Genomic DNA, 26,769 nt, shown 5'->3' with positions numbered 1-26,769 from the left:
GAAAAAAAAGTAGGGATATCAATAAAGGCCCCATTGTGTAAAAATGTGTTATAACCCCACCTGAAACTAATGAAATCTAGCAAATGTTATGGATGGAGAATACACCCATATTTATAACAAAAATGTATTATGCTCTCCATAGTGAAAGAGTAAAATCAGGTTTACTGAAGTCAAGGGAAAGATGGGAGTCAGACTTGGGTGTAGCAATCTCAGAAAGAAGCTGATCAGAATGGTGTACAGACAGTATGACATCAATTATAAATGCTAGATATGGACTAGTTCATAATAATTTTCTGCACTAATTATATCTTATTCCACAGAAGTTACAGAAATCAAAAGCAGAACTTTCAGGGAACTTTTCTACATGTGTAAAGTTGAGGCCATTCTGGCAAGATAGCACAGAAAAATTAACCAGAATAACAGGAGGGGCCTTCGCAGGCGACCCAGAGCTATATCTACTAGGTAATTTTATTGAAATAAGTAACAAATTGACTAAATATCAAATCTATTTATAAAAATAGCACTGGCGGTAGCAAAAAAAATGTATCATCATCCCCTCTATTTACAGCACAAAGGACTGTGGAAATGAACAGCTGTTTAACAATGGGGCAAAAAGAAAATCACATACAAGTCAAAGAATATGTATTAAACTTTTATAATGATCTGGCAGGCATACCTGGACCACACAGGGGCCCAAATACATTAACAGACAGGAATATAAATGCTGATATTACACATACCCAAAACTCATTTAAGTTTGAGGCCGAGTCCTTGAATATGGATTCAAAGCAGTCCTGCAGCACTCCACAACCTCCCTTGACCATCCTTCTATTGTCTTCACCACTGGTGCTGTAGTCTTCAATCTCTGCTTGTATTACAGGAGTAGAAGTACAGCCAGGTGATCTGACTTGCTGGTGCAGTCATAGGATGGTCAAGTGTGTTGGCTCCTCTGGTTTCACAGGTAATGTGTTGGTGGTAGTTCGTGAGAGGCTTTTTCATATTGGCCGGGTTGAAGTCCCCTACAATGATCGGGAAGTCATCAAGGTGTGCTGTCTCATGGCTGCTGATCACAGTGCTCAGTCCCTCCAGTGCCAACCTGAGATTAGCCTGGGGCAGAATGTATACTGCAACCAGGATGATTGCAGTGAACTCCCTCACCAAATAGAATGGGCCATACTTGATCGCCAGATGCTCCAGGTCAGGGGAGCAGGACAGGGACACAACTATCATGTTTTTGCACAACAATGAATTGATGATGACACAAACACCCCCTCCTCTGGTTTTTCGTGATGCCAGTGACTGGTCCACTCGGTGGGGGGTGAGGTCCCCAGGATGTAGCGCTGTGTCCAGAATGCCCTTGTTCAACTATGTCTGGTGAAGCACATCACACGCAATCCATGATGTTACTCTGCTGTGTTGTAATCTGACTCCGAGTTCATCCAGTTTATTTTCATGTTCACAACATTGATCATATTCTACATTATGGCATGATTCTCAATGAAAGTCCAACAACTTGGTCCAACAGACTAAATGATATACAGTGGGTCAAGTAAGACTGTATTATTCTTTCAACCTTCTTCCTAATAATAGCTGATCTCACCTCCAACAAGCCCCTCACTGCAATGAAGCTAACATTACATCAAGAGGGACTGTGTTCAGTCTATATTCCCTTTACTCAACAACCAAAATTATTCCAACTTTAGCATCACGCATGGTACTTAGATGATGCCTGCATTGGCCCACAGAGGTCAACTTACAGTCACCAACATTATTGCTGAAGTCTCTGCGAGAATATTGAGCACCTTTGTTTTGTGTAATAGCCAAAGTCCCACTGTGCAACACCAATTCTGTCAATGAAGGTGTATGATGTTATCATAGAAAACAATCTCCATATCTTGTGAGCCACCAGACACCTATGGTGACTATCACCACAGTGTTTTGGTATCTGAGAAAAAGATTTTCACAAATCATGACCTCAAACTCAGCATAAAATTATATCAGACAACTTGGACTCCTCATCAGTAAACTACTGCTGCCATGGCTGAAGCATACTTCAGAGCATGGACTGGTGAAAAAGATTAGCCAATTTCTACACTATCTGACAAGAAACCAAACTAACGATAACATCCTCTCTCAACCCAACAAACCCAACTTGCAACAAAGCCAACACAACATCTGGCCGGGTCTGAGAAGTGATGCATGGTGCTAGACAATTACTCTCTTCACAAAAGTAAACTTGATCAGCTACCTATGACATTCAATTACATCATCATCACCAAATCAATGGTTATTTTCTGATTCATTATTGCACAGAGACTTTGTAATTCAGTAACATTGGAGTTTACCATAACATAAGAGCCAAAAGCTCTCTTTACAACCCTATCCATCTGTGATGCCACTTTTAGGGAATTATGTATCTGTATTCCCAGATCCCACTGTTCTACCATACTTCTCAGTTGCCTACAATTCACTGTGTATATCCTTTCTTAGTTGTCCTTACAAAATGCAACACCTCACACTTGTCTGCATTCAATTCCATCTGCCATTTTTCTAGCTGGTCCAGATCCCTATACAAGCTTTGATAACCTCCTTCGCTATCCACCATACCTCCAATCTTAATGTCATCTGCAAACTTGCTGAACCAATTTACCATATTATCATCTAGATCATTGATATAGATGACAAACAACAATGGTCCCAGTACTGATTCCTGAGGCACATCACTAATCACAGGCCACCAGTTTAAGGAGAAATCATCCATCACTATTCTCTGGCTTCTCCTGTCCAGCCATTATGAAATGCAGTTCACTACTCTCCTACAAATCAATCCAATTATTACCATTAATTAAGAATTGTTTATATAAGTGGCGGGGGTGGGGGGGTTTGACTGTGGTTTTGAATCAATTTCCACTGCATCGTTCACAAATTGCTTTGGTTGACAATGCACACTCAATAGGATTGGTCAATAAATCCTTAAATCTTCCTGACACACACATCATTTAAAAAAAAGCTTTCTTTTTCAATATTTTTATTAAACATATGATAAGTAAACAATACATGAGAATAGAATACAGAATTGAATAGTAGAAATAGAAACATCAATATATTGAATACATAATACAACGTATAACATTATAGCATATTGAATAATATTGCTCCTTTCTCCTCAATTTGAAATATTCAAAAAAGAGAAAAAAATTGTTAAAACCCCATCTAACTTATCAAATTAAACAACAAAAAAAAAGCAAAAAGAAAAGAAAGCTGAACAGCATAAACTGGGAGTTCATAACAATAGATCAATAAAAACCATTTATCTGCTCCTTGCAAATAAAAAAAAATCAACAGAAATCCAGAACAGTCAGGAAGGTAAAGCCAAAATACAAATGAACTCATTCAAAAATAGTTTATAAAAGAACATCAAGTCACTTCAAACTTAACAGAGGTATCAAAGGTGCAGCTTCTAATTTTTTCTTAACTTAAACATGACATAACTTGAGAGAGCCATTGCATCAAAGTAGGTGAATTAGTATCTTTCCATTTAAACAAAATGGCTCTTCTGGCCAATAGTGTAGTAAATGCACTCCCGATGTGCAGAGGTGGGAACTCGACCCACCTCTGGAGCTATAATACCAAAAATAGCAGTCGATGGATTAGGTTTGTCCAATACTTCTCCAGTACAGAGCACGGCCAAAACATAATCGTAATGTGGCCACTTATGATTTATATCTATCACATATACGAAAAATACTAGCCTATTTATCTTTTGACATATGAACCTGATGTACCACTTTAAACTGAATCAATGTGTGTCGGGCACATAATGAAGAGGTATTAACCATTATGAGTATATTTTCCCAAAGTGACTGAAGTTCCAATTCCCAAACTCCTCTAATTATATCATAAGAGATTAAATGCAATTTTAATAAATTATTGTAAATATTACCTATTAAATACTTATGGGAAGGATTCAAGTGAAAAAGTGTATCACTGAATCAGGTTGATATAATATTGGAAAGTTAGGTAATATATTCAAAAAACTTTTAACTTGGAAATATCTTTAAAAAATGTGACTTAGGTATTTTATATTTGTTAGATATCATATCAAAATACATCTATACACCACCTACGGCTCCTAGAACGCTTCCACCAGCGTTGTCTCCGCTCCATCCTCAACATCCATTGGAGCGCTCACACCCCTAACGTCGAGGTACTCGAGATGGCAGAGGTCGACAGCATCGAGTCCACGCTGCTGAAGATCCAGCTGCGCTGGATGGGTCACGTCTCCAGAATGGAGGACCATCGCCTTCCCAAGATCGTATTATATGGCGAGCTCTCCACTGGCCACCGTGACAGAGGTGCACCAAAGAAAAGGTACAAGGACTGCCTAAAGAAATCTCTTGGTGCCTGCCACATTGACCACCGCCAGTGGGCTGATAACGCCTCAAACCGTGCATCTTGGCGCCTCACAGTTTGGCGGGCAGCAGCCTCCTTTGAAGAAGACCGCAGAGCCCACCTCACTGACAAAAGGCAAAGGAGGAAAAACCCAACACCCAACCCCAACCAACCAATTTTCCCTTGCAACCGCTGCAATCGTGTCTGCCTGTCCCGCATCGGACTGGTCAGCCACAAACGAGCCTGCAGCTGACGTGGACTTTTTACCCCCTCCATAAATCTTCGTCCGCGAAGCCAAGCCAAAGAAAGACATCTATATATAGATCTGAAAAATAGACAATTCCAAAAAGGCTTGATCTATTATAGATAAATAGTACTTGATAAACTAAATTTATAAAAAAATCAAATAATTTGTGAAATTGAAACAATATCCGTAATATATGTTTAAATATTGGATTCAAGGTATGTCTATTAATGTTAAGGAAGAGCAGCTCCCAATAAGGAAGCTAATGACTAGCTCTGAACAGATTTCAATTCCAAATCCATCCAATGAGAGTGTTCAGGTTTGTCAGAATAATATACCCAGAAAATAATATATCAAATATACTTTACCTAATCTTAGATTTTATTATTGAGCAGATGTCATACCACCATCTTTCTTTAATTTCTGCAAATGAAATTTACTCATCCTAGAATTTTATTATTCCATGTAAAAGAGGAAATTTTAGAGTCAATATTGTCAAAAAATGATTTAAGAATAAAAACAAACTGCTTGAAATAAATACAAAAATTGGGTAAAATTATCATCTTGTTAGCATTTTATGACCTATTAAAGTTATGGCCAATGGAGAGCGTCTAGAAAGTGTTTGTTTCACATAATCAATCAAAGGGAGAAAATTAAATTTGCATAAATCTTTAAATTTTTTAGTGATCTTAACCCGCCGGTAAGTAGTGTTCTTTAACACCTCTAAAAGGTAATATGCTCATAGACAGGTACATGTAAATTCACTGGAAATAGTTCATTCTTGTGGAGATTCAATTTTTATCCTAAAAAAATACTGAATTGGGAAAGCAAAGACAGCATTGAAGGTATAGATATCTCAAGATCAGAAATATATACTAAAAGACGTAGATTCCTAATGAATTACGTCTCCTCTGTTAATACCCTGAATATCACTGGAGTCATGATGTTCCAAGGCTCGGTTAAATAATAAAGGACTCAATAGATAACCCTGTTTATTTCCTTGAAACAGATTTTTTTTAAAAAAAGAGGGTTTTGATTATTAATGATTACTGCAGCAACAGTAATAGGGCATGATACATCAAATTAATCCAACATTTCAAAGAGGTATTTCCATTCCACTCTATCAAAACTCTTTTCTGCATCTAACAATACATTCTAACGATACATTCCAGAACTTTAGTCAATGGAGAGTAAATAATATTCATTAACCTAGGATATTAAAACATGAATAACGATTCTTTATCAATCCTGTTTGGTCCATAGAAATTATCTGAGGAAGAATATTTTCCAATCTGAAAGCTAAAATCTTATAAAGAATTTTGGAATCAACATTCAACAAAGATATTGGTCTATAGGAAGCACAAACAAAAGGGCTCTTATCTTAGGAAGTAACAAACTTAATGCTTCATAAAATGTCCATGGCAAAGTTCCAAGAGATACAGAATTATTAAACACCATACACAACCGAGGCGCTAATATGGTACCAAAGCATTTAAAAAAAACCTCAACATTCGGGCCTAGATCTTGGCCAGATTAAAGAGAGGAAATAGCTTAAAAAATTTCCATTTCTAATATTGGAGCTTCCAATGAAAGTTGATCACTAGAAGAAATTTTAGGGATATTCAACCATTGCAGGAATCCATACTTATGGTATTATTATAAAATTGAGATTTACAGAAATCAGAATAAAAATGCTGAAATGCCTTATTAATTTCATCATGATTGTATACAATATTGCCATCTCCTTTATGGATCTTAGGAATCGGTCTTTTAGCCATGGCTACCTTTAATTGATCAGCTAATAATTTACCCGATTTATCTCGATGTACATAAAACAGACTTTTTTGATTTAAACAATTGTCTCTCAATAGGATATGTTAATAATAAATCACATCATGTTTGGAGTTCTACTCTTTCCTTATAAAGATCTATATTAGCTAAAAGTAGCAATTTCCAGAGTCATTCTCTTTATCCAAGAATGTCTAATCCTAAAATATTCTAAGTTCATATTTACAAAGCATTTTTTGAAAACCAATACATCCTAAGACAATAAATGAAATCCTCAAGTCTGCTTCAATCAGTTTTGAAATTGTGCTCAAGTATCTGGAGGTGCAACTTGAACCCACAAATTATATGCTGACTCAGAAGCAAGTCACAGTATTATGACCAGCAGCTAATTCATATTTTGGCATCAAAATTCATTTTTTCCTTGGATGTGAAAAAGCAGGAAAAAAAAACAACCAGGTGATGGCACTTGCCATAATTCTAAAAGGAAAATATCAACTATTACCATGATAAATCAAATGCAGTTTTGAGCAGAATGATGAGTTATTATATAAATTCAGTGAATTGATCAACAGTGGTGACCTAATGTGGAAGAATTTTATGTTACGCCAACATCACATGAAAGAAGCCATATATATATATATATAATATATATACACGTAGCTGAAAGATAGCTGACCTATTTAAAATATCATGTTTGGAAAAAACCTCATGTTACTAGTTGAGATGAAATAAAAAAGTTACAAATTGTGTTATCCAGGTCTTTGAGAGAAAAATAACAAAGTCAACAAATAGTCATGCAACTATTTCAAAATTAACAAGCATACTTCCATAGGAAGTAAGAAAACCAAACAAATGTAATAAACCACTTAGAAAAGGTACCTACAATAAATTACTGGGCTATAAATATGATATACTAAAAAATATATGGTCTTCTCTAGACATATTTTGTGAAATCAAAATTAAATCCAGAAAAAAAGATTAAAGTCAATTGACTTCACTAATGGGCTAATAGATATCTTATGTTTCCAATTAATTAACTTTAAGGTTTCATGGAAGAATTCTGTACTCAAAAATGTTCTTAAAGAATACAATCCAAATTAAAGGTGGTACAAGCTACAAGCAAGCTATGGCTCTATGGAGAGGTTATAGCTGTATGCAGGTTAGCTTAGAAAGAACATGCTGTTCCCAGAAAGAAGGACACAAACCCCAGTTGCATGTAGTTAACACACTCAGTTTTATTGGGCTCACAGCCCTGCTTTTATTCTCAAGATGAGGGGCGTGGTCAAAACCCTCTCAGCACCGATTGGTGTGCTTTCCCTGATAGGCCAGTTAAGCTCTTTTAGCTGTGGCCAATTGGAGGGCAGCGCTGCGGGCCTCGTGCAGCCTGGTGCATTGTCACGTTCGTCCTTCATTTTGTGAGGCCCCGTGGGGGAGCTTCGAAGGGCCGAGTACAGTACTTCTGTTTTTTCAGAGTTTAAGTGTACTTAATCGTAATAGAACATTTTCACACATTCACAATCAAGTTTACTGCAATTCTACCAGTAGTTTACTGACAAGTGATGTTTTAAAGGCATTACACACAGGCCGCTGTTTATGCTCAACTTTTCTTTTTAAATATAATTTTGCTCAATTTTGTCAATTAACAATTACCATTTTTATTTGAACCTCTCTTGCACCATTCTTTCCACACATAACCAATGCCACAAAGATAGACTTTTTAAAATCTGTCAAATTCATACACTAATTTATTGTTTGCGACAAGATTAGTATTCAACAATTATTATCTCTTTGTGCTTGAGATTCTTTGGCTTGGCTTCGCGGACGAAGATTTATAGAGGGGGTAAATGTCCATGTCAGCTGCAGGCTCGTTTGTGGCTGACAAGTCCGATGCGGGACAGGCAGACACGGTTGCAGCGGTTGCAGGGGAAAATTGGTTGGTTGGGGTTGGGTGTTGGGTTTTTCCTCCTTTGCCTTTTGTCAGTGAGGTGGGCTCTGCAGTCTTCTTCAAAGGAGGTTGCTGCCCGCCAAACTGTGAGGCGCCAAGATGCGGTTTGAGGCGATATCAGCCCACTGGCAGTGGTCAATGTGGCAGGCACCAAGAGATTTCTTTAGGCAGTCCTTGTACCTTTTCTTTGGTGCACCTCTGTCAAGGTGGCCAGTGGAGAGCTCGCCATATAACACGATCTTGGGAAGGCGATGGTCCTCCATTCTGGAGACGTGACCCACCCAGCGCAGCTGGATCTTCAGCAGCGTGGACTCGATGCTGTCGACCTCTGCCATCTCGAGTACTTCGATGTTAGGGATGAAAGCGCTCCAATGAATGTTGAGGATGGAGCGGAGACAACGCTGGTGGAAGCGTTCTAGGAGCCGTGGGTGATGCCGGTAGAGGACCCATGATTCGGAGCCGAACAGGAGTGTGGGTATGACAATGGCTCTGTATACGCTATTCTTTGTGAGGTTTTTCAGTTGGTTGTTTTTCCAGACTCTTTTGTGTAGTCTTCCAAAGGCGCTATTTGCCTTGGCGAGTCTGTTGTCTATCTCATTGTCGATCCTTGCATCTGATGAAATGGTGCAGCCGAGATAGGTAAACTGGTTGACCGTTTTGAGTTTTGTGTGCCCGATGGAGATGTGGGGGGCTGGTAGTCATGGTGGGGAGCTCCCCACCATGGCTTGAGATTACTATTTGCCAAAATAAACTTTTGATGCAATCATCTAACCTCATTAACAAAAAAACAACTCGTGTAGCTGTACTCCGTGAGGAGTTAGAGGAAATTTCAACAGGTGTTCTATGGAGAGCATTTTAACTGGTTGCATCACTGTCTGGTATGGAGGTGCCAAAGTACAGCAGAAGAAGAGGCTACAGAGAGTGGAGAACTCAGCCAGCTCCATCATGGGTATTATTTTTCACTCCATTAAGGACATCTAAAAAAAGTTGGTGTCTCAAGAAAGCATTCTCTATCATCAAGAACTTCACCATCCAAGCCCTCTTCTCACTGCTCCCATCAGGGAGCCTGGAGACAAACAACCAACAGAACAAAAACAGCTTCTTCCCCTCTGCCATTAGATTTCTGAATGGACAATGAATCACAGATGCTACCTCACTTTTTCTTCTTTCACACTAATTATTTTTATACATGTGATTTATAGCAATTTTTCCATCTGTAAAAAGCTGCTGCGAAAACAATGCATTTCGTGACACATGTTCATAACAATAAATTCAGAAGTAACGGTAAATAGTCACATCGTGGTCAATTCAACTTTTATTCCCTGATCCCCTCCCATTTTTTTCCCTACAGCCACAGTGGCTTTCAATGAATCTAATGATGCCCAGAGGTTTCAATTTTGTGATATATCCTACAAAGTTAATGAACAGCAATATTTTCAAATCTGTATCATCAGTTTACAAAGCTGAATATTTACTTTATGCATTTCTTAATTTTTCAACTGCTGAAACAACATCTTTTGAAATGTGCATGTTTAATTTAACAACTTACTCAATGACTAACATTCAAAACCACATCTCCATCAGGAATCTCATTTTATGTGATTAATTTTAGAGAAGCCCACAAAGATGCCAACAAGCAAGAAAGTAGCATTAAAATAAAATACCTCCCTCCTCCATCACCTTAGATCAAGGATGCCTTCATCCACTCTATTATCATGAAACTGGAGGAGACTGATGAAGTTGATTAGGTATCTGCAGTCCCTATCACAAGGTGTGGCAGGATGTTCCTGACAATACGACTTGGTGGGTATTTTCTAAGGTGGTATGGTGCTTCTACCATTTACACTGGACTTACACATGATCCTGAAGCTTGGACTCAAGGTTCTTAATGCTACTTTGAATGTTATTTCTACAGGTGTGACTGTAGAATGTATACTGATTGTTTGTACCATGGCCTGGTTTGGAAACTCAAGCACCCAAGAATGCAGAAGACTGCAGAAAATGGCAAACTTAGCCAAATCCATCAAAGGCACTGACAATGAAGGCGAGTCATTACCTCAAGAAGGTAACTAACATTTTAAAGGGCCCCATAACCTGGCCAAACCTCTTCCTGCTGCTACCTTCAGGCAGAAGATACAGAAGCCTGAAGCCCAGCATCTCTAGGTTCAAAAGTAGTTTTTTTTCCCAATAGCCATCAGGTTTTTGAACCTCCCCATAACCATCGTAATACTAAACTACTTCCAGAACCAAAATGAATGCACAATTAAAACTATTTTTTTCTTACACTTATTGCAACTGTGAAGATTTTAAAATCCATTTTATATTATTTATCTATTTCTCTGTCTTGATATATTGAGGTAATTCTATTTTTACTATTGTAGTCAATGCATCTTATGTACCTACGAGGCTGCAGTAAGGAAGAATTTTGCTGCATCTGTGTATTATATTTGTGCACATCGCAATAAATTCTCATTTTTCCTTTTAGCTGCCATAGACTAGGGATTTCCAGCAATTTGAATGGACACTGCATATTTTCAAAGAAGGGCTTGAGATCACGTTTGAGTATTTCCTTTTGTCCACTTGGTAATCGCTGAGGGAGCGCCATAGATTTTCTGTTTCAGAAATCTAATGTCAAGTACACAAAAAGTGCAGCTAGCCCAAAGGAGACTACTCAATGTAATTAACACCTCAATGCTAAAGTTTTTGCCTTGGGGGAGAATGCTGATGTTAGTTTGTTAATCCTCTAAGTGGATCTGGAGGTTTTTATTGAGTTAATATTGCTAGTATTTCTCCAGTGCTTTGTGTGCCTACTGTATGGAGTCTATATCCCAGCAACATAGAAGCAAATAAGGCAAAGATCTTTTTTTTAATACAAATATCAAATAATCCAACAACCCTGAGATTCTTTTTCTTGCAAGCTAGGAAGAATTTCTACTTGTTCTTAGTGCAAAAAAAACTCAAGAAAAGATTCATATACAAAAGAGAGAAATGTAAACAAACTGTGTAATACAGAAAATAATGTGCAAAGTAAGAGAGAGAGTCCATAATTGAGTCTCCGAGTTTGTTTTCAGGAGTCTGGTGCAGGTGGAGTAGCAATGGTTCCTGAATCTAGTAGTACAAGTTATGTGATAAGTATAGCTCTTTCCTGATGGCAGCAGTGAGAAAAGAGCATGACCCAGGTGGTGTGCATCCTTGACGATTGTTAACGGCAGTGTTCCATGAAGATTTTCTCGATGGTGGGAAAGTTTTGGACTGCGTCCACTATCTATTCCAGGCTTTCCGCTCAAAGGTATCAGTGCCCCCATACCAGGCTGTGACGCAGCCAGTCACCACACTTTCCACTACACATCTGGGGCAGGTTGGCAAGGTTTAAGATGTCAGACTAAACATCCGCAAACTCCTGAGAAAGTGAAGGCACTTACGTGCTTTCTTCACAATGACATTCGTGTGTTGGGTTCGTTCACAGGAATTTAAATTTGCTCACCTTTTCCACTTCTGTTTTCCCCAATGATTTCTGGATCATTCAACTCTGGTTTTACCCTCCTACAGTCCACAATCAGCTCCTTGGTTTTGCAAGGTGATTGTTAGCATGCCATTCAGCCAAGTTTTTAATCACTCCCCTGTATGCTGATTCACTGCCCCTTTTTGTACAACCCACTACCATGGTACCGACAGTAAATTTGTCAATGGTGTTATTATCATTCTTTTTTCTTTTTCTTTGGCTTGGCTTTGCGGACGAAGATTTATGGAGGGGGTAAAATGTCCACGTCAGCTGCAGGCTCGTTTGTGGCTGAAAAGTCCGATGCGGGACAGGCAGACACGGATGCAGCGGTTACTGAGCCACAAAGTCACAGGTGTGCAGTGAGTAGAGAAGGGGGCTAGGTACACAGCCCTGTAGAGCTCCAGTGCTGATGCAGGTTGTGGAGGAGTGTTCTTATCAACCTTCTCTAGGTGTTTTTATGGAGGGTCTCTGCTTCTAGGCCAGCTCCATCCATATAGGCTGCTCCAGCATTGCTCACGTGAGGAACAGCCTCCAAAGCCGCTGTAGGCAGGGTGACTGTTACCGTGGAACCATCGTCATAAATACATGGCGAGCAATGGCCAACTTTGTTACCCATAATCCCACATAGCTGGAACTGTTCTGTAAAGAAGTCAGCCATTGATCAATTTTAGTGTTTATATTTCACACTTACCTGTGAGTTCTTGGTTCTGGATATTGCATATCATCAGTAAAAATACTCATCATCGGTGTGACTGCCACCGCCATGCGCTGCTGTACCTTTGGGCCCCGGCTTTGTGATCCTAACACGTCACGACTGGGAGATTAAGAAGGACGAGGGAGCAGAGCAGCATGTCCGAGGCCCCCAAGGTGCGGCAGCAGTGGCTACACCAATGACGACTATACCGTGCTACTCTGGCACCAGAGCCGCTTGCAGTGGCTGAGATTTAAAGACTGAAATGGAGCGCTCTGCTCCACCTCTGACACAAGCCTACAGAAGGATCTGAGTGGGCACCTTGGAGCTGCTCACAGACCATTTATGAAAGTAAGATTTGCAACACAAGGGCGGAGAATCTTTGTCTTTATGTTCAGTTTCTTTGGCTTTATAAAAGGCCTATTGATTGTGGTCTGGAGGCGAGGAAATACCGGATCCAATTATACAGAGGGGTATTGAGGTCCAGGTCTTGGAGTTTGCTGATCTGTTTTGAGGGGCTGATGATGTTGAATGCCGAACTGTCATCAATAAAGAACATCCTGATGAATGCATCTTTGCTGTTCAGTGTTCCAGGGCTTTATGTAGAGCTAGTAAGATAGCATCTTCCGTAGATTTTTTGTTGCGGGGGTCAAGTTGGAATGGATCCATGTCGCTGCTCAGACAGGGACTAATATACTTCAACACCAGCCTCTCAAAACATCCACAGTGATGAAGTGGGTGCCACTGGTCAGTAGTCATTTAGGCTGGTTACCCACTCTTCTTGGGTACAGGTATGATTGATGCCTGATTAAAGCTGACAGAGAGATGTGGAAGATATCCACAGGTTGGTCAGGCCAGGTTTTCAATGCTCAGCCAGACTGAGCAAGTTTGGTAAAGCTTTAATAGACTATCTCACACTGAACATAATATTCAATTATTCTTTAAAAAGGCAGTTTATGAGGGAAAAACATTATATATTTTTAATAAAAAAAACCCAAAGCTTACAGTTGTAGTTTTGGTTAAATCCACAAAATGTTAGTTGGAAACAGATTGGTGAGACTAAAATACAGAATTTTATCACAAGTAATAATACTTGAAATTTTTACCTATACTATATAAAAATTGTTCATATTTTATATTCCAGGTTCAAATTTATTGTCATTGTACATACATGACATTATATATAACCCCAAGATCCTTTTTCTGCAAGTCAGGCTTAGTCATCTCCATTGTAAATTATCAAAAAATAAGAGAGCATGAGAAGTACAAATACTAAATATCACAGCAAATATTACTTCAGGAATTAAATTATCCTATCAGAAAAATGTTATTAAATCAAATTTATTGAAGCACAAGGAAGAAACATAGAACACTGCTTATAACCAAAATCTGAATTGTACAGAATAAAATCAAGCCAAGGTGTTTACAGTCTACATAGGTGCTGGAGAAACTCAGACAGTCATGCAACATCCATAGAAAGCAAAAGGCAGTCCATCTTTCAAGCCTGAGCCTTTCTTCAGGAGTGCCAAAAATCAGACAGACACTGGAATAAGTGGAGATGGCGACGGGGTTAAGAAGGGGAGGAAGTACAAACTAGCAGATCATAGGTGGGTACAAGGAAAAGGAGAAAGCAGCTAGGAGGTGAGAGACAGAGAGAGCCAAGAAAGGAAGCACTCTAATTGGAAGTAAAACATGAAAGTCTGCACACACCGTGGTTGAAGTAAAAACCGAATGATGGAGAAATTCAGCAGGTCAAACAGTGCCCTTTATTATAAATAAAATTTACAAAAAAAGTGTCCTTTATATAGCAAAGATTAAAATATATATCCAACATTTCAGGCTTGAGACCTTCAAGATTTGGAAAATTGTCGGCAGGCATCCGAATAAAAGGGAAAGGGAGGAGCCATGGTTGCAAAAGGCAGAAGGTAATAAGTGGAGAAGAGAGAGGGCACAACAGCAATCAAGGGGAGGAGGGATAGCTAGATGAATAGAGAGGGAATGGGATAGAGCTGACAGGGTGAAGGGAAGGGACAAAAGAGAGCAGGTTAGCAGAAAACCAAAAAGTCCATGTTAATCCCATCTAGCTGGGGAGTGCCCAGATGGAAAATCAGATGTTGTTCCTCCAATTTATGTTGGCCTTGGTGAGATAGTGTCATTTTTACTATTGTAGTTGGTGCATCTTCCAGTCAGCGACCACAGCATCTGGAGCTCTGCTGGATCTGTCTCTATCTCAGGAGACAAGCATTCCACCCACATATATTACAAGCCCACTAACTCCCTCAACTACTTGGACTACACTTCCTCAAACCCTGTTCCCCTCCAAGGATTCTATTTCCTTCTCTCAATTTCTCCATCTCTGCTGCACCTGTTCCCAAGATGAGATCTTCCAGTCCAGATCTTTTGCCTTCTTCCACAAACATAGCTTTCCTTCCACCACCATCAGCTCCGCCCTCACCCACATCTCCTCCATTTCCCACTCATCTGCCCCTGGCCCTCTCTGCCCCCAGATACAACAAACAAGAATTCCCCTTGTGTTCACCTAGCACCCCGGCAATCTAGCGCATTATTCTCTGGAATTTCCAGCACTTACAACAGGTTCCCAATACCAGATACATCTTTCCCTCTACTCCCCTCTCTGCATTCCATAGGGACAGGTCCCTCGGCGACTACCTTTTTGCTGAATCCAGTGCTCCCTTTGTTGACCATGCCTCCCTTTGTGACTGTCCCTTTACAGTCTACTTTGGAGAAACTGGGCAAAGACTGGGAGATCGTTTCGCTGAGCAACTTCGCTCTGCCTTCACCAGTGACAGAGACTTTCCAGTAGCCAACCATTTAAGTTCTGCATCAGACTCCTATACTCAAATGTCTGTCCATGACCCACCAAGACCATCTGTAAATTGAGGAAGAACACTGATTTGGGCACTCTCCAGCTGGACAGCATTAACAATGACTTCTCTGGTTTCTGCTAACCTACTCTCCTTTCCTCTTCTCTTCCCTCCTGATTCACCTCGCCACCCCTCCTCCCCTTTTTACTGCTGTCCCCTTCTGCACCTGTCACCTCCTGCCTTTGCGGCCGAGCTTCCCCTCTTATTCAGACATCCGCTTCCATTTTTCCCTATCTTGATGAAGGGCTCAAGCCCGAAATGTCAGTTATATAATTATCTTTGCTGTACGAAGAAAGGACTCTGTTTGTTTGACCTGCTGAGTTTCTCCAAACATTGTGTTTTTACTTATTGGGGAAGGGACTGTGGGAGAAAGGGGGAGGGGAACGGAAAGGGAGAGACAATGGGGGGGGGGGGGGGGGGATTGGAGAAGTCGATAGAGATGCCTGAGAGTGAAAGGTTTTTGTGGGTGGGAGATGGGAAGGAAGTTAAGGATCAAAATCAATGAAACATGGAAATGCCTCGAGGTTCTTGATGCCCAGCTTTGAGTGTCGTTTAAAAACCAGCAGATCATTTTATTTGACAGATTGTGACCCAGGAACAGTATTTGAAATAAAAGTAAACACACTGAGCCCACTTTTCATGGCCGAGTAACTTGGAATAGAGGTACACACTTTAATTTTAGACCCCAAAAAATTGGAAATAAAGAACAAACTTCTATAAAGATCCTTTTTGAGTTCGACTCCCTGGAGATAAATTAGAACAACCAACACGGATGGATTACAATGGAAAATTCAAGAAATCAGCATTGCTGAAACTAACCCACAAGACGCAGTGACAGGAAGATTCATATTCAGGAAGAAACAGGCCCAGTGTCAGTGAGAAGGGCAGCAGGAGGGAGGGAGGGAGTGAGGGAAGGAAGGAAGGAGGGAGGGAGGGTGCGAAGGCTCGACCACGCTCTGCAGCCGCCGCCGTCCAGCACGGGGATCGGGCCTAGCCCGGCCTGCAGCGGGACACACACCGCCGACGAGCGAAGAGACGCGCCTCTCCCGCCCTTCCTCGACAGCCCGCCCGCCCGCTTCCACCGCGGCACCACCACCCCTTACCTGGGACCGTGCTCATCCCGATCCTGGATCGCTTCCGTCGCTGGAGTAAAGTCCCGGAGTTACAGCGGAGCCGACACTCGAGAGGAGCGCGCGCCCGCCCACGTTCTGCGGCGCGCGCTCGCGCGCGGAGGGGGCACGAGGGTGGGGGGAGGAAAGGGGCGTGCGGGCACCAATGCTCCTGTCGAGGCGGCCGGCGTGGAGCGAGCACCGGAACTTCGCCGAGGTCGCGAGCGGTTCATTGCTTCCCTTTCCAGTCGAGCCCTAGACCATGACGGCGCAGAAACAGGGCCCTTCTTCTCGTCTGTACCGAGCCGGGTGGTTAGTCCCTCTACACCCAATCGCTTCCCCCACCCCACCCCACCCCACCCCATCCATCCATCCAAACCCTTCTGCATTCTCCGCTTCGGCGGGCAGCTCGTTCCAAGAAGTCCCCCCCCACCCCCTCAACTTTTCCTCTTTCACCCTTAGCCCGTGTCCTCTGCTTTGTACCTCACCTACCCTCAAGTTGACCATGCCGTCCTCTGGTTGGTACCTCACCTACCCTCAAGTTGACCATGTCGTCCTCTGCTTTGTACCTCACCTACCCTCAAGTTGACCATGCCGTCCTCTGGTTTGTACTTCACCTACCCTCAAGTTGACCATGCCGTCCTCTGGTTGGTACCTCACCTACCCTCAAGTTGACCACGCCGTCCTCTGGTTGGTACCTCACCTACCCTCAAGTTGACCATGCCGTCCTCTGCTTTGTACCTCACCTACCCTCAAGTTGACCATGTCGTCCTCTGCTTTGTACCTCACCTACCCTCAAGTTGAACATGCCGTCCTCTGGTTTGTACCTCACCTACCCTCAAGTTGACCATACCGTCCTCTGGTTTGTACCTAACCTACCCTCAGTTGACAATGCCATCCTCTGGTTTGTACCTCACCTACCCTCAAGTTGACCATGCCGTCCTCTCGTTTGTACCTCACTTACCCTCAGTTGACAATGCCTACCTATATTTTACTGTGTCTATCCCTTTCATAATTCTAAATAACTATCAAGTCTCCCCTCAGTGTTCCTTTGCATGATTTTTGAAATCATGGAAAAAAATAACTGCCGATCCATCTCATGAGATCGGACTGATTCCAACTTCACATACGCATTTGCACTAAAATGTTCAAAGTCCCTCTGTCTCAAAAGATCGGTCGAAGTTGAGTTCCAATGACTCAATGTCAATTTTAAAAAAAGCATTTCGTCATGGCATAAAAGGCCATGCAACAAATCAAAACTGTGGCACTTTCCCAACTATTTTCCAAACCTATTAACAGTCTCACTCTACCACCCACCCATATATGGGATCATTTACACTAGCCAAATAACCTACCAACCTCTATCTCTCTCTCTTCCCTCTATCTCCTGTCACAAAGCCAAAATCAATTCTCGTCTTCCCTCTTATATCAAATTAAACCCTTTTGTCTGTTGGTCTGTACTCCTCCAGCTCCCATTCCTCCCACTTTCTTTCTCCATCCTTTTATTCAGATGCCAGATTTTTTTTTCCCACTCACACCTTGAGGAAAGGATCAGGCATTGGTAATATCTCTTTACCTTCTATGGATGCTGCGGCACCAGCTGAGTTCCTCCAGCATTTTTGTGTTTTTACTACAGTCACAGCATCTGCAGACTTTTGCGTTTCACTACCAACCAATATGCCTTTCAGATATGGAAGAATATTAGAGCATCTGGGGAATCCTATGAAGCCAGAGGGAGAAATATGCAAACTCCCACCTTTACAGCACTGGAGATTAGGATCCGTAGCTGTGTGTGGCAGCAACCACACTTTGCTGTCTTGATTAATTGAGCAGCCCTTTTTTATATAAACAGTGACCACCTAATTCTAGATCCATTGTACATCCACTTTATCAGACCTTACAAGATTTTATATATAATCTTAAGTCCCCTTTCACCTTTCAGAACTCCATAGTTAAAACTTTTAATCAGAAGACAACCTGCCCATTCCAGGTAGTCCAGCAAATCTTCTCTTAACTGTCCCACCAATTTACCACCCTTCATTATTTGAGGAAACCAGTACAATGCATAGTATTCAGAATATGTCACACTAATGCCATATAACAACCGACACTTAGCTTCCCTACTTTAGTATTCAATTACTCTAGTAAGTGATAAAATTGTGTAAACTTTCCTAATTAATTGCTGTATCTGCCTATCAACATTTTTGAAGTTTAAACTTGTAAAGAAAGGGAGAGACAGAGAAATAGTGAAGAACTAGCTGTGAATGAAAGGCCAACCATTTTATTGTCCCCAACCATTCATACATGACTATTCTTGACCTCATCCACTGTCAGGGTGAGGCCAAGTCCAAACTTGAGGAACATCAGATTTTCCTTGGACAACCTTTACCTAACTGCATGAACATTGATTGTTTATCCCAATTTTATGTATCCCCACTTCCATCTGGTTCTACCATTTCCATCTCTTCTTTCCTTACTCCTGTGTTTGCTTTGAGCAAAGAATTTCTAGAGGAACAGGTCTGAGCTTCCATTGATGGAAATAGTCACATAGGAGGATGCAGATACTGGAATCTAAAGCCAAACATAATGTGCTGGAAGAACTCAGCAGGTGAAGTAGTATTTTAAGGGAAGAAAAAGAATGGATAACATTTTAAGTCAAAACATCATCAGAGCTGAGGAAATTTAGTTCAGAAGCAGTCTCATGAGAAGTCGAGACAGGGCCCCACACTCCACCTAGCAATTCTCAGCTTCTCTTCTACCCTCCCACCTGTGTCCATCTATTACCTCTTACTTGTTAACCTGCGCTTCTTCCCCTTCCTCTCTCCCTCCTCTCTTCCTTCCCAAACCTCTTTATTCAAGTAATTGTTTTCCCCTGTTCCTGACAAAGGACTCAGGCCTGAAACATTGGCTACCTTTTGCTGATGGCATCCAATTTATTGTGTGAGATTGATGTCAAATGAGAGCATCAAGGTGACTTTGTGGCACGATCAATGACCATCCGCAGACATGAAGCAAGTAGTTAAAGGCTTTATTTCCAGTAAACTTCGGCATGCCTCTACATGCTGCTGGCTCATGTCCAAGGCAGGGATGGAGGGAGGACACTAGGGCTATCAGCCTTTTTTCGGGATCTTTCAGGAAGGAGCTAAAGGGACAGAAAGCAAGCCACTCTGCCCAGGTCATGCCTGCAATACCGTGTTCCACCACAGACTTATTGACAGCAGCTAATTGGTCCAGAAAATAAGTAAGAGGACAGAAGAGGAAGAAAAAAAAAAATCACTTACTGAAACAGATTAAAGGCAATGGTAGAAATCTGAAAGAAAATTAGTCTGCTGTAAAAGCCCAGAAGGCGAGGCAGCATCTGATATAAAGCAATTGGCACCTTTGCTTAAGGGACTGGACTCAATCCCATGGTGCAGTCTACATGGAATACTTGCACATTCAATGTGTGCTTCTTTCTGGTTCTCTCCCATATCGCAAAGATGAACTCGTGGAGTGAAAATGGCAAAATCCTGCTATTCTAGCTCTTACTCGTATTTCAGGGCAACAAAGAATCAAAAGTCAACTGATAGGCATGTGAAGAACAAGTAGTAATGTTATAGAGAAATGAGCTGGAAATGGAACTAATGCGATTGCTCATTTGACAGCTGGCACTATTTCTGTACGCAACATGACTAAAACAAGTAATCAGAGGTGGATTGTGGAGGTAAACAAGAGAAACTGCAGATGCTGGAAAAGTGGAGCAACACAAGGTACTGGTGGAATTCAATGGGACAGGCAGCATCCACAGAAGCCATTGTTTTGGGCCAAAACCCTTCAGAAATGGTGCATAGGTGTTTATAACATTTGGTCTGCATAAATTGGTTATATTCAGAGAATAAACAATTATTTAAACAAAGTTATGTAGCAAATAGCTTTTGCCAGTTCAGATAAGAGAAGTCCTACCACTTCTTCCTATTCTTCTCCATCAACCTGCATATTACAAGTGCCAATCCACTTTCCTTCTGAAGGAATGCAAAATATAATCTGCAGATTACAAGAATCTGAAGGTATGATCATTTTCACCAATTGGCATTTTAAGATGCATTTTCTACTGTTAAATTGCTGCTTTTAACACAAGAAATTGATGCTCCTCACACCTTCACCCCATTCAACAAGATAATATTCCTCAATTCCTCTAATATCCAAAAATTCATCAATTTCAGTCTCAAATAAAAGCAATTGCTAAGCCTTCATAGTCCTTTTGGGGACAAAGTTCCAAGTAATCCCTTGAATGAAGTTCCTCATTTCAGTCCCATGGGCTAAATTCTGAAAGCAAAGCTAATATGCAAATAAAAATACAATTCCTTCAGCCTTGAGATTTTGTTTTCTTCGTGAGGTTAACATTCCCCACAATAAATCACTGAAAACTTAAGACCATTCAAAGCTGTAAGATTTAGGTTCAGTTCCATTTGCATTCCACACCGTGAGTTCATATCAACTGGATATCTGCTGTAATCATAACTGTGGCAAACAAATGAAGCTAGCAGACATCATGGCTTTATGTGTGGGAGATCATGTGGGATGATCAGAGTTTTTTTTTGAAGAGTTGACCAAGAAAATTGATGAGGGCAGGGCTGTATATATGGACTTTAGCAGGGCCTTTTGACATGGTATTGCATGGCAATGAAAGGCTCGATAACATGGTATCAAAGATGCGAGCTGGGCTCTTGGATTCAAAATTAGCTTAGTGAAAGGAGGGTAGTAGCAGAGAGCTGCTTTCGTGATTGGAGAACAATGACCATTGGTGTGAAGCATGGGTCGGTGCTGGGTCCACTGTAAGTTACTATATTAACTATTTAGTTGGCAATTTAATTAACACGATTAGTAAATTTGCAGATGAAACTAAATTTGCTGGTGTAGTGAAGAAGGACATCTAAGTTTACAGCAAGATCTATATCAAAGTGATACATTTAGCATAGCATATTGCTACTACAATGCCAGAAACGAGTACAAATCCATTGCTGTCTGTAAGGAGTTTGTATGTTTTCTCTATGACTACGTGGTTTCCTCCCACTTTCCAAAGATTTTCAGGTTGGTAGGTTAATTGGTCACATGGCTGTATTTGGGCAGTATGGGCTCAATGGGCCAGATGGCTACCATGCAGTATAAATTTAATTTGGGAAGATTTACACAAGGGGTAAACCCATCTTGTTTCCATCTACTATTTATTTTCTACTTGTCATAATTGTGCAGCTTTTCATATTCCAAGTTTTAGCTTTTATTACTCTAATTTTTTTTTAAAAAACACCTTTTTCAGTCACTGGGATTTCTTGTAGATTTTGCACTTGTGTAATAGTTCATTTCATTTCATGCTGCCCCTTGCTATTTTAGTCAATCATAACTACATTCTTTGGCAAGTTTGCATGTGAAAAATAGATTTTTGGAGGCCACTCCTGCTTGTATCCAAATCATTGCAATTTTAAATAATATATTAACAGGGACCAAAAAGAATAGAAAGGGCTTAGCAGGTAGCTTTTAAAATGCTGGAGAAATTCAGCAATGCATGCAGCATCCACAGGAATCAAAAGGCAGTTCACCTCTCATCGACTGCCTTTTGCCTTCTACGGATGCCGCTTGACCTGCTGAGTTTCTCCCACACTTCTATGAACTGCACTAGACCCCATCATCTGCAGATTTTTTAGTGGTTCCTTGTAGTTTTTGCTAACAATATTTCAGTCCTTGAAATTACAAAACCTATCTCTGTCAAATAAAATGGTTGGCCTTTCATTCACAGCTGGTTCTCCACCATTTATTTTCTCTGTCTCTCCCTTTCTTTTAATTGAAGATGTCCATCATATCGTTATTGAAAAATCACCAAAAGGATTTTTTTCCCCCCAATCAGAATCCTGTTGAAAGGTCGTCAACTGGTCTCTGATCATCATTCCGCATAATCCATCAAGGATTTTGGCTATTTCTTAACATCTAATTTGTGCCTGCTATGCTTTTTGCGCATCTTGAAGCCTTTTTTTTATTTGCTCGTTAAAAACTTTTTCTACATTAAAAATGTTATTAAAATGGGTGTTTTAGTAAAGCACAAAAAAAAACCTAGCACTGCAGAAATGCTACTTGATGATAATTTCATCTTTTAATCCAGATTACAGGATTCAGTCAACAAGGAAATAGCAAGAGCTAGCAACTTTCGATTGTTACAGCAAAATAATTTATTCCCTTTCCATAAAATTCCAGAAAACGCATGTATATTAGAAGGCAATTACTCAAAAAAAAGTTTATTGATAAGTAAAAAAGAAAAATAGTCAAAAGTCCAAGGAAAATATTTTCTTATTGATTCCGTTTTGAACTGATGATTATTGCCACTTAGAAGGGTGGTCTCTGGATGATTTGAGTAAATGGAAATAATGTAGCCTCAATACACAAATCAGTATGATTAAATTTTTAACTAGGGTCATTAACTGTCAGATTATGTCTGGAAGTTGAATCATTAATTCACATCCTTATAAATGAGCAATATATGTGGATAAGATATTTCCCTTGATGGGTGAATTGAGGACAAAGGGGCATAGTCTTAAAATTAGAAGTTATCCAGTTAAAACAGAGAGGAAGAAGAACTTCTTTAGTTAGAGGGTCATGGATCTGTGGAACTCACTGCTGCACAAAGCAGTGGAGGCCAGATCACTGGGAGTATTTAAACAGGAAATGGATAAGTATCTCATTAGTAAGGGTATCAAGGGATATGGGGAAAAGGCTGGAAATTGGAACTAGGTGTGAGCATAGTTCAGCTTAGCGTAGAGTCATGGAACAGACTCGATGGGCCTAGTGGCCTGCTTCTGTTCCTTTATCTTGTGTGATATGCATAACTTTAACACCATTTTGAAACAAACTTGTTAAACCTTTGTAGATCAAAGGACTGCATAGCCCATATCATTCAAAAGAGTAAACGTTATTTACACGCCTTAACTAGATGAACCAATTCCAAAACAGTTTTTATTAGAGTACAGCAGATGAGGTCCCTCTGGCAAAAAAGGCAACATTTTTATCCTGTATTTTGTATTGAAAGATTTTTGTAATATTCTTTTCTGCCTTCACAGGTGCGAGTGTGCGCCAGGTAATCTTCAGCTACATTCAAAGACCAAAAAAAAAATTATTTGAAATGTGACAGCATTTGTTGGGAGTCAAAACTGCAAGTAAGTGAAGATCTATTTTGCATGTTTTTGACTGAAGTGTAAAGGAACTCTGATTCATACAGCAACAAAGCAGAGTAGGTTCTGGACTTCAGGGAGTCAAGCTATACAGATATGTATTCAGTCATTGAGGAACTTAGTTTAACCACAATAAAAATTAGTTGCAATATTTTGCTCCCATGAAATGTGATGAAATTTAACTACTGGTAGTTTATAATCACCACTTAAAACAAGACTGGATCTTTAACTTAATTTTTAAATTTTTATCACAAGCAATCATACCTGGCCATGAATATCCTTGCAGTACCCAGTGGCCAATCCTTCTGTCTGCAATATCAGGTGAGAGTGGTAACTCAGTGACTTGACCACAGAATTATTTTCTTCATCTTCCAAGTCTTCTGTGTCACGCACCAATACCACTATGTTTCCCTGCAAAAATAAAGGCATTTCTTTCCCTCAAAAATGTAACACGTGACTGTTATCAGAGTATAAAACATAAATCTGCAAATGCGTCCAAATTTAATGATAGAAAAATCACGGGAAATAGATCAAGGCAAAAATCACCCCAGGAACATTAAAAAAAGGGAGTCTTTAAGATGTGAAAATAAAACATTTTAGGTGCTGAAAAATCAAAAATAAAAGTATGAAAACTGAAAAAACTCAATCAGTGAATCAGAGTGTATGGAAAGAGAAACAGAGTTAATGTTTCAAATTGCAGAATCTTCAACAGAAATTGGAAAGTGAGAAGTTTATTTTAAATTGCAATATGAATTGGGGAAGCAGTGGATAGGGACAAGGCCACAGTTGTATGATAATTCCACCATTTACAAAGTTTTCTGTTTGATAGATTAATGAGAACAACCTGAAAAAGAGAGAAAAATAACAATTGTAGGTCAAACAACAACAAATAGAATGTAGGAGGATCTACAGTCGAACAGCTTGATGCTAAGACAACCACTGCTCCCTCAACATTAATGGACAAAGAGATGGTTAATGACATAGGGTTGACCACATCATAGTTCAACCATATTGATGCTTTTGCACTTCAGTTAGGCATTGCAGATCCAGGATGCAGGAGCTTCCTGGACTGCCATGTCCAAGCACCACACAATTGTTGATGAGGAAACAAACATTCTCAACCCTTGCTGTTCCAGAGGACACTGTGCATCATCCATCAGATGGAATGGGAAGCCCACTAGTTGTAAAGCATAGTCAGCAGTGCAGAGTGTGAGCTACAGTAGAAATAGCAGTAGTAGAAAAACACGCAAAGTTTAAAGCAAGAGAAATATAGAAAACTGAGCAAACTAGATGAATGGATACACATGGTGGAAATACGAGCTCAAGATGGAAAAAGAGTGATTACAGAGAGCAGCTTACAGCGGCAGTAGTTTATATAAAACTAGTATTTCTCTTAAATAGAACAAATATGTTAATCAAAAACAAATGAATCTGGTTATGGATTCAGTGATTTAAGTACTGTGCCAAGCATTTTCTATTTTTGTTTCAGCATTCTATCATTTGCAGTTTTTGGATTTACATGTTAAATGGTGGAGCAGGTTGGGGGAGGTGGTATTAAGTTCCCTAGTGCTGCTATTAATTTCCAAGTTTGTATGTATATTAGGCTAATGATTTCTAGGCTAATTATTTCTGCCAAACTAAGATATGTTTGAAACCATTGTAACACAACTTCAGAGCTTCAGTATTATTCTGGTGAAGTTTCACCATAGCCCTTCTAATATCCCTATTCTTAACAATGCCCAAAATTGAACTTCATTTTCAAGGTGGACTCTGGCTAAGCATCTGCACAAGTGAAATAACACCAGATGCTTTATAATTTTCTTCCTGAGACAAAGTTAAATATTATAAAACAATTTATACATTTTCTAAAAATTCTTATTGCATCTGATCAAATTGGTCTATTTGTGTTATATTGTGTTGAGCTTTTATGGATTTGTTTTATATTTTATCCACATAATTACAATGATATTCTTTTGATAAAGCAAAATAAATTCTAACATTTACCTCAAACTTGCCTCCAATATTTAAAATTTCAAAACAATGCATAGAGTTGCTATTGAAATATTGACAACTGACAAAAAAAGAACAAACCATTTAATTAACACTCCAATTCACACGGATAAGGTAATGCAATACTCATGCTGATTTTAAAAAAATCTCAACTTCAAACAGTTCCTTTTCAAGTTACTTTCAAAACTACTACCTTTCTTCTTCCCAGTCCCTACTGGTAGAGTCAGGGAGAGATACAATAGAGAAACTGGCCTTCAGGCCATTGAGTTGATGTTGGCCATCAACAACCCATTAATATGTTGTAAATGCATACTGCCTTTTATTGAAATGATCTGGTTCCAAGTTTCCCCAATTTCCATGGCCACTATGTGATTGTAAAACAATGAGATTCAAGATAGTGGAAAAAACAAGAAACATCTGCATTGCTGTGCGTAAAGTGCAAGTCTATGAGATTACTTGCATAATTTCAAATAATGACAAATAGATGGACAGAATGGCCTGATATTACATGGTTCTATACCTTGGGTCTCAATTTGACAGTCCTCCTCAATGCAACTTCTGAGTGTCAAATCAACTTTTGCTGTACTCTTAAATGCTTACGAGCATTTAGCAACATAGATTATAGGTTAGCAAACTATCCAATACAAATAAATGCTGAAATCTGCTATATTTAGGATCAACTGGAATTCTTGAAGATGCTAGGTAAAGATGCTAGGATAGATAGTCAGAATATTTTTCCTATGGTAGAGTTATCAAAAATAAGTGGGTATAGGTTTAAGGTGAGATGACTGAACTTTATTGGGGTATTTTGGTTTTACATATAGAGAGCAGTTGATATCTGGAAGCTGATGTGAGAGAAGATGATGGAGTCAGATACAATCACTATGTTTAAGAGCCATTTAGACAGGCACTTAAACAGGCAAGGCAATAAAAGAGATTTTACGTGGGCAAATAGAATTAGTGTAGACATGCAAAAAGATCAGCGAGGGCACAATGAGCTGAAGGAC

The 26,769-nt window shown here is 39.9% G+C and overlaps 2 protein-coding genes and 1 long non-coding RNA gene across 8 annotated transcripts in view; 1 reads left to right on the top strand and 2 right to left on the bottom strand.

Annotated features, from left to right (window-relative positions):
- The window catches only part of scap (SREBF chaperone), a 141,750-nt gene extending 124,069 nt beyond the window's left edge, over positions 1–17,681 (bottom strand). For 3 of the 5 annotated variants that reach the window (XR_011352477.1, XR_011352478.1, XM_069922150.1), the window contains exon 1: positions 16,551–16,900. The gene's annotated coding sequence lies outside the window, so the exon portion shown is untranslated. Of the gene's footprint in view, positions 1–16,550; positions 16,901–17,048 lie in introns of those variants that run through there. The other 2 variants (XM_069922149.1, XM_069922148.1) reach the window with 2 other exon arrangements.
- Positions 16,698–26,769, top strand: part of LOC138755706 (uncharacterized) — a 47,901-nt gene continuing 37,829 nt past the window's right edge. Inside the window, exons 1-2 of the long non-coding RNA XR_011352479.1 lie at positions 16,698–16,868; positions 23,642–23,737. This is a non-coding gene — a long non-coding RNA (uncharacterized lncRNA). The remainder of the gene's footprint in view (positions 16,869–23,641; positions 23,738–26,769) is intronic.
- The window catches only part of elp6 (elongator acetyltransferase complex subunit 6), a 36,106-nt gene continuing 32,856 nt past the window's right edge, over positions 23,520–26,769 (bottom strand). Inside the window, exons 6-7 of one of the 2 annotated variants that reach the window (XM_069922151.1) lie at positions 24,017–24,163; positions 23,520–23,669 (exon numbers count right to left, since the gene is read on the bottom strand). In XM_069922151.1, coding sequence (XP_069778252.1) covers positions 23,541–23,669; positions 24,017–24,163 — 276 coding nt within the window. In that variant the 3' untranslated portion in view covers positions 23,520–23,540. Of the gene's footprint in view, positions 23,670–24,016; positions 24,164–24,419; positions 24,597–26,769 lie in introns of those variants that run through there. The other variant, XM_069922152.1, reaches the window with a different exon arrangement.

The sequence above is a fragment of the Narcine bancroftii genome, chromosome 2 (assembly GCF_036971445.1).
Source record: "Narcine bancroftii isolate sNarBan1 chromosome 2, sNarBan1.hap1, whole genome shotgun sequence".
In the NCBI taxonomy this organism is placed as follows: Eukaryota; Metazoa; Chordata; class Chondrichthyes; order Torpediniformes; family Narcinidae; genus Narcine; species Narcine bancroftii.
The sequence above is the reverse complement of the archived record's forward strand: the minus strand, read 5'-3'. Positions and strand labels throughout refer to the sequence as shown.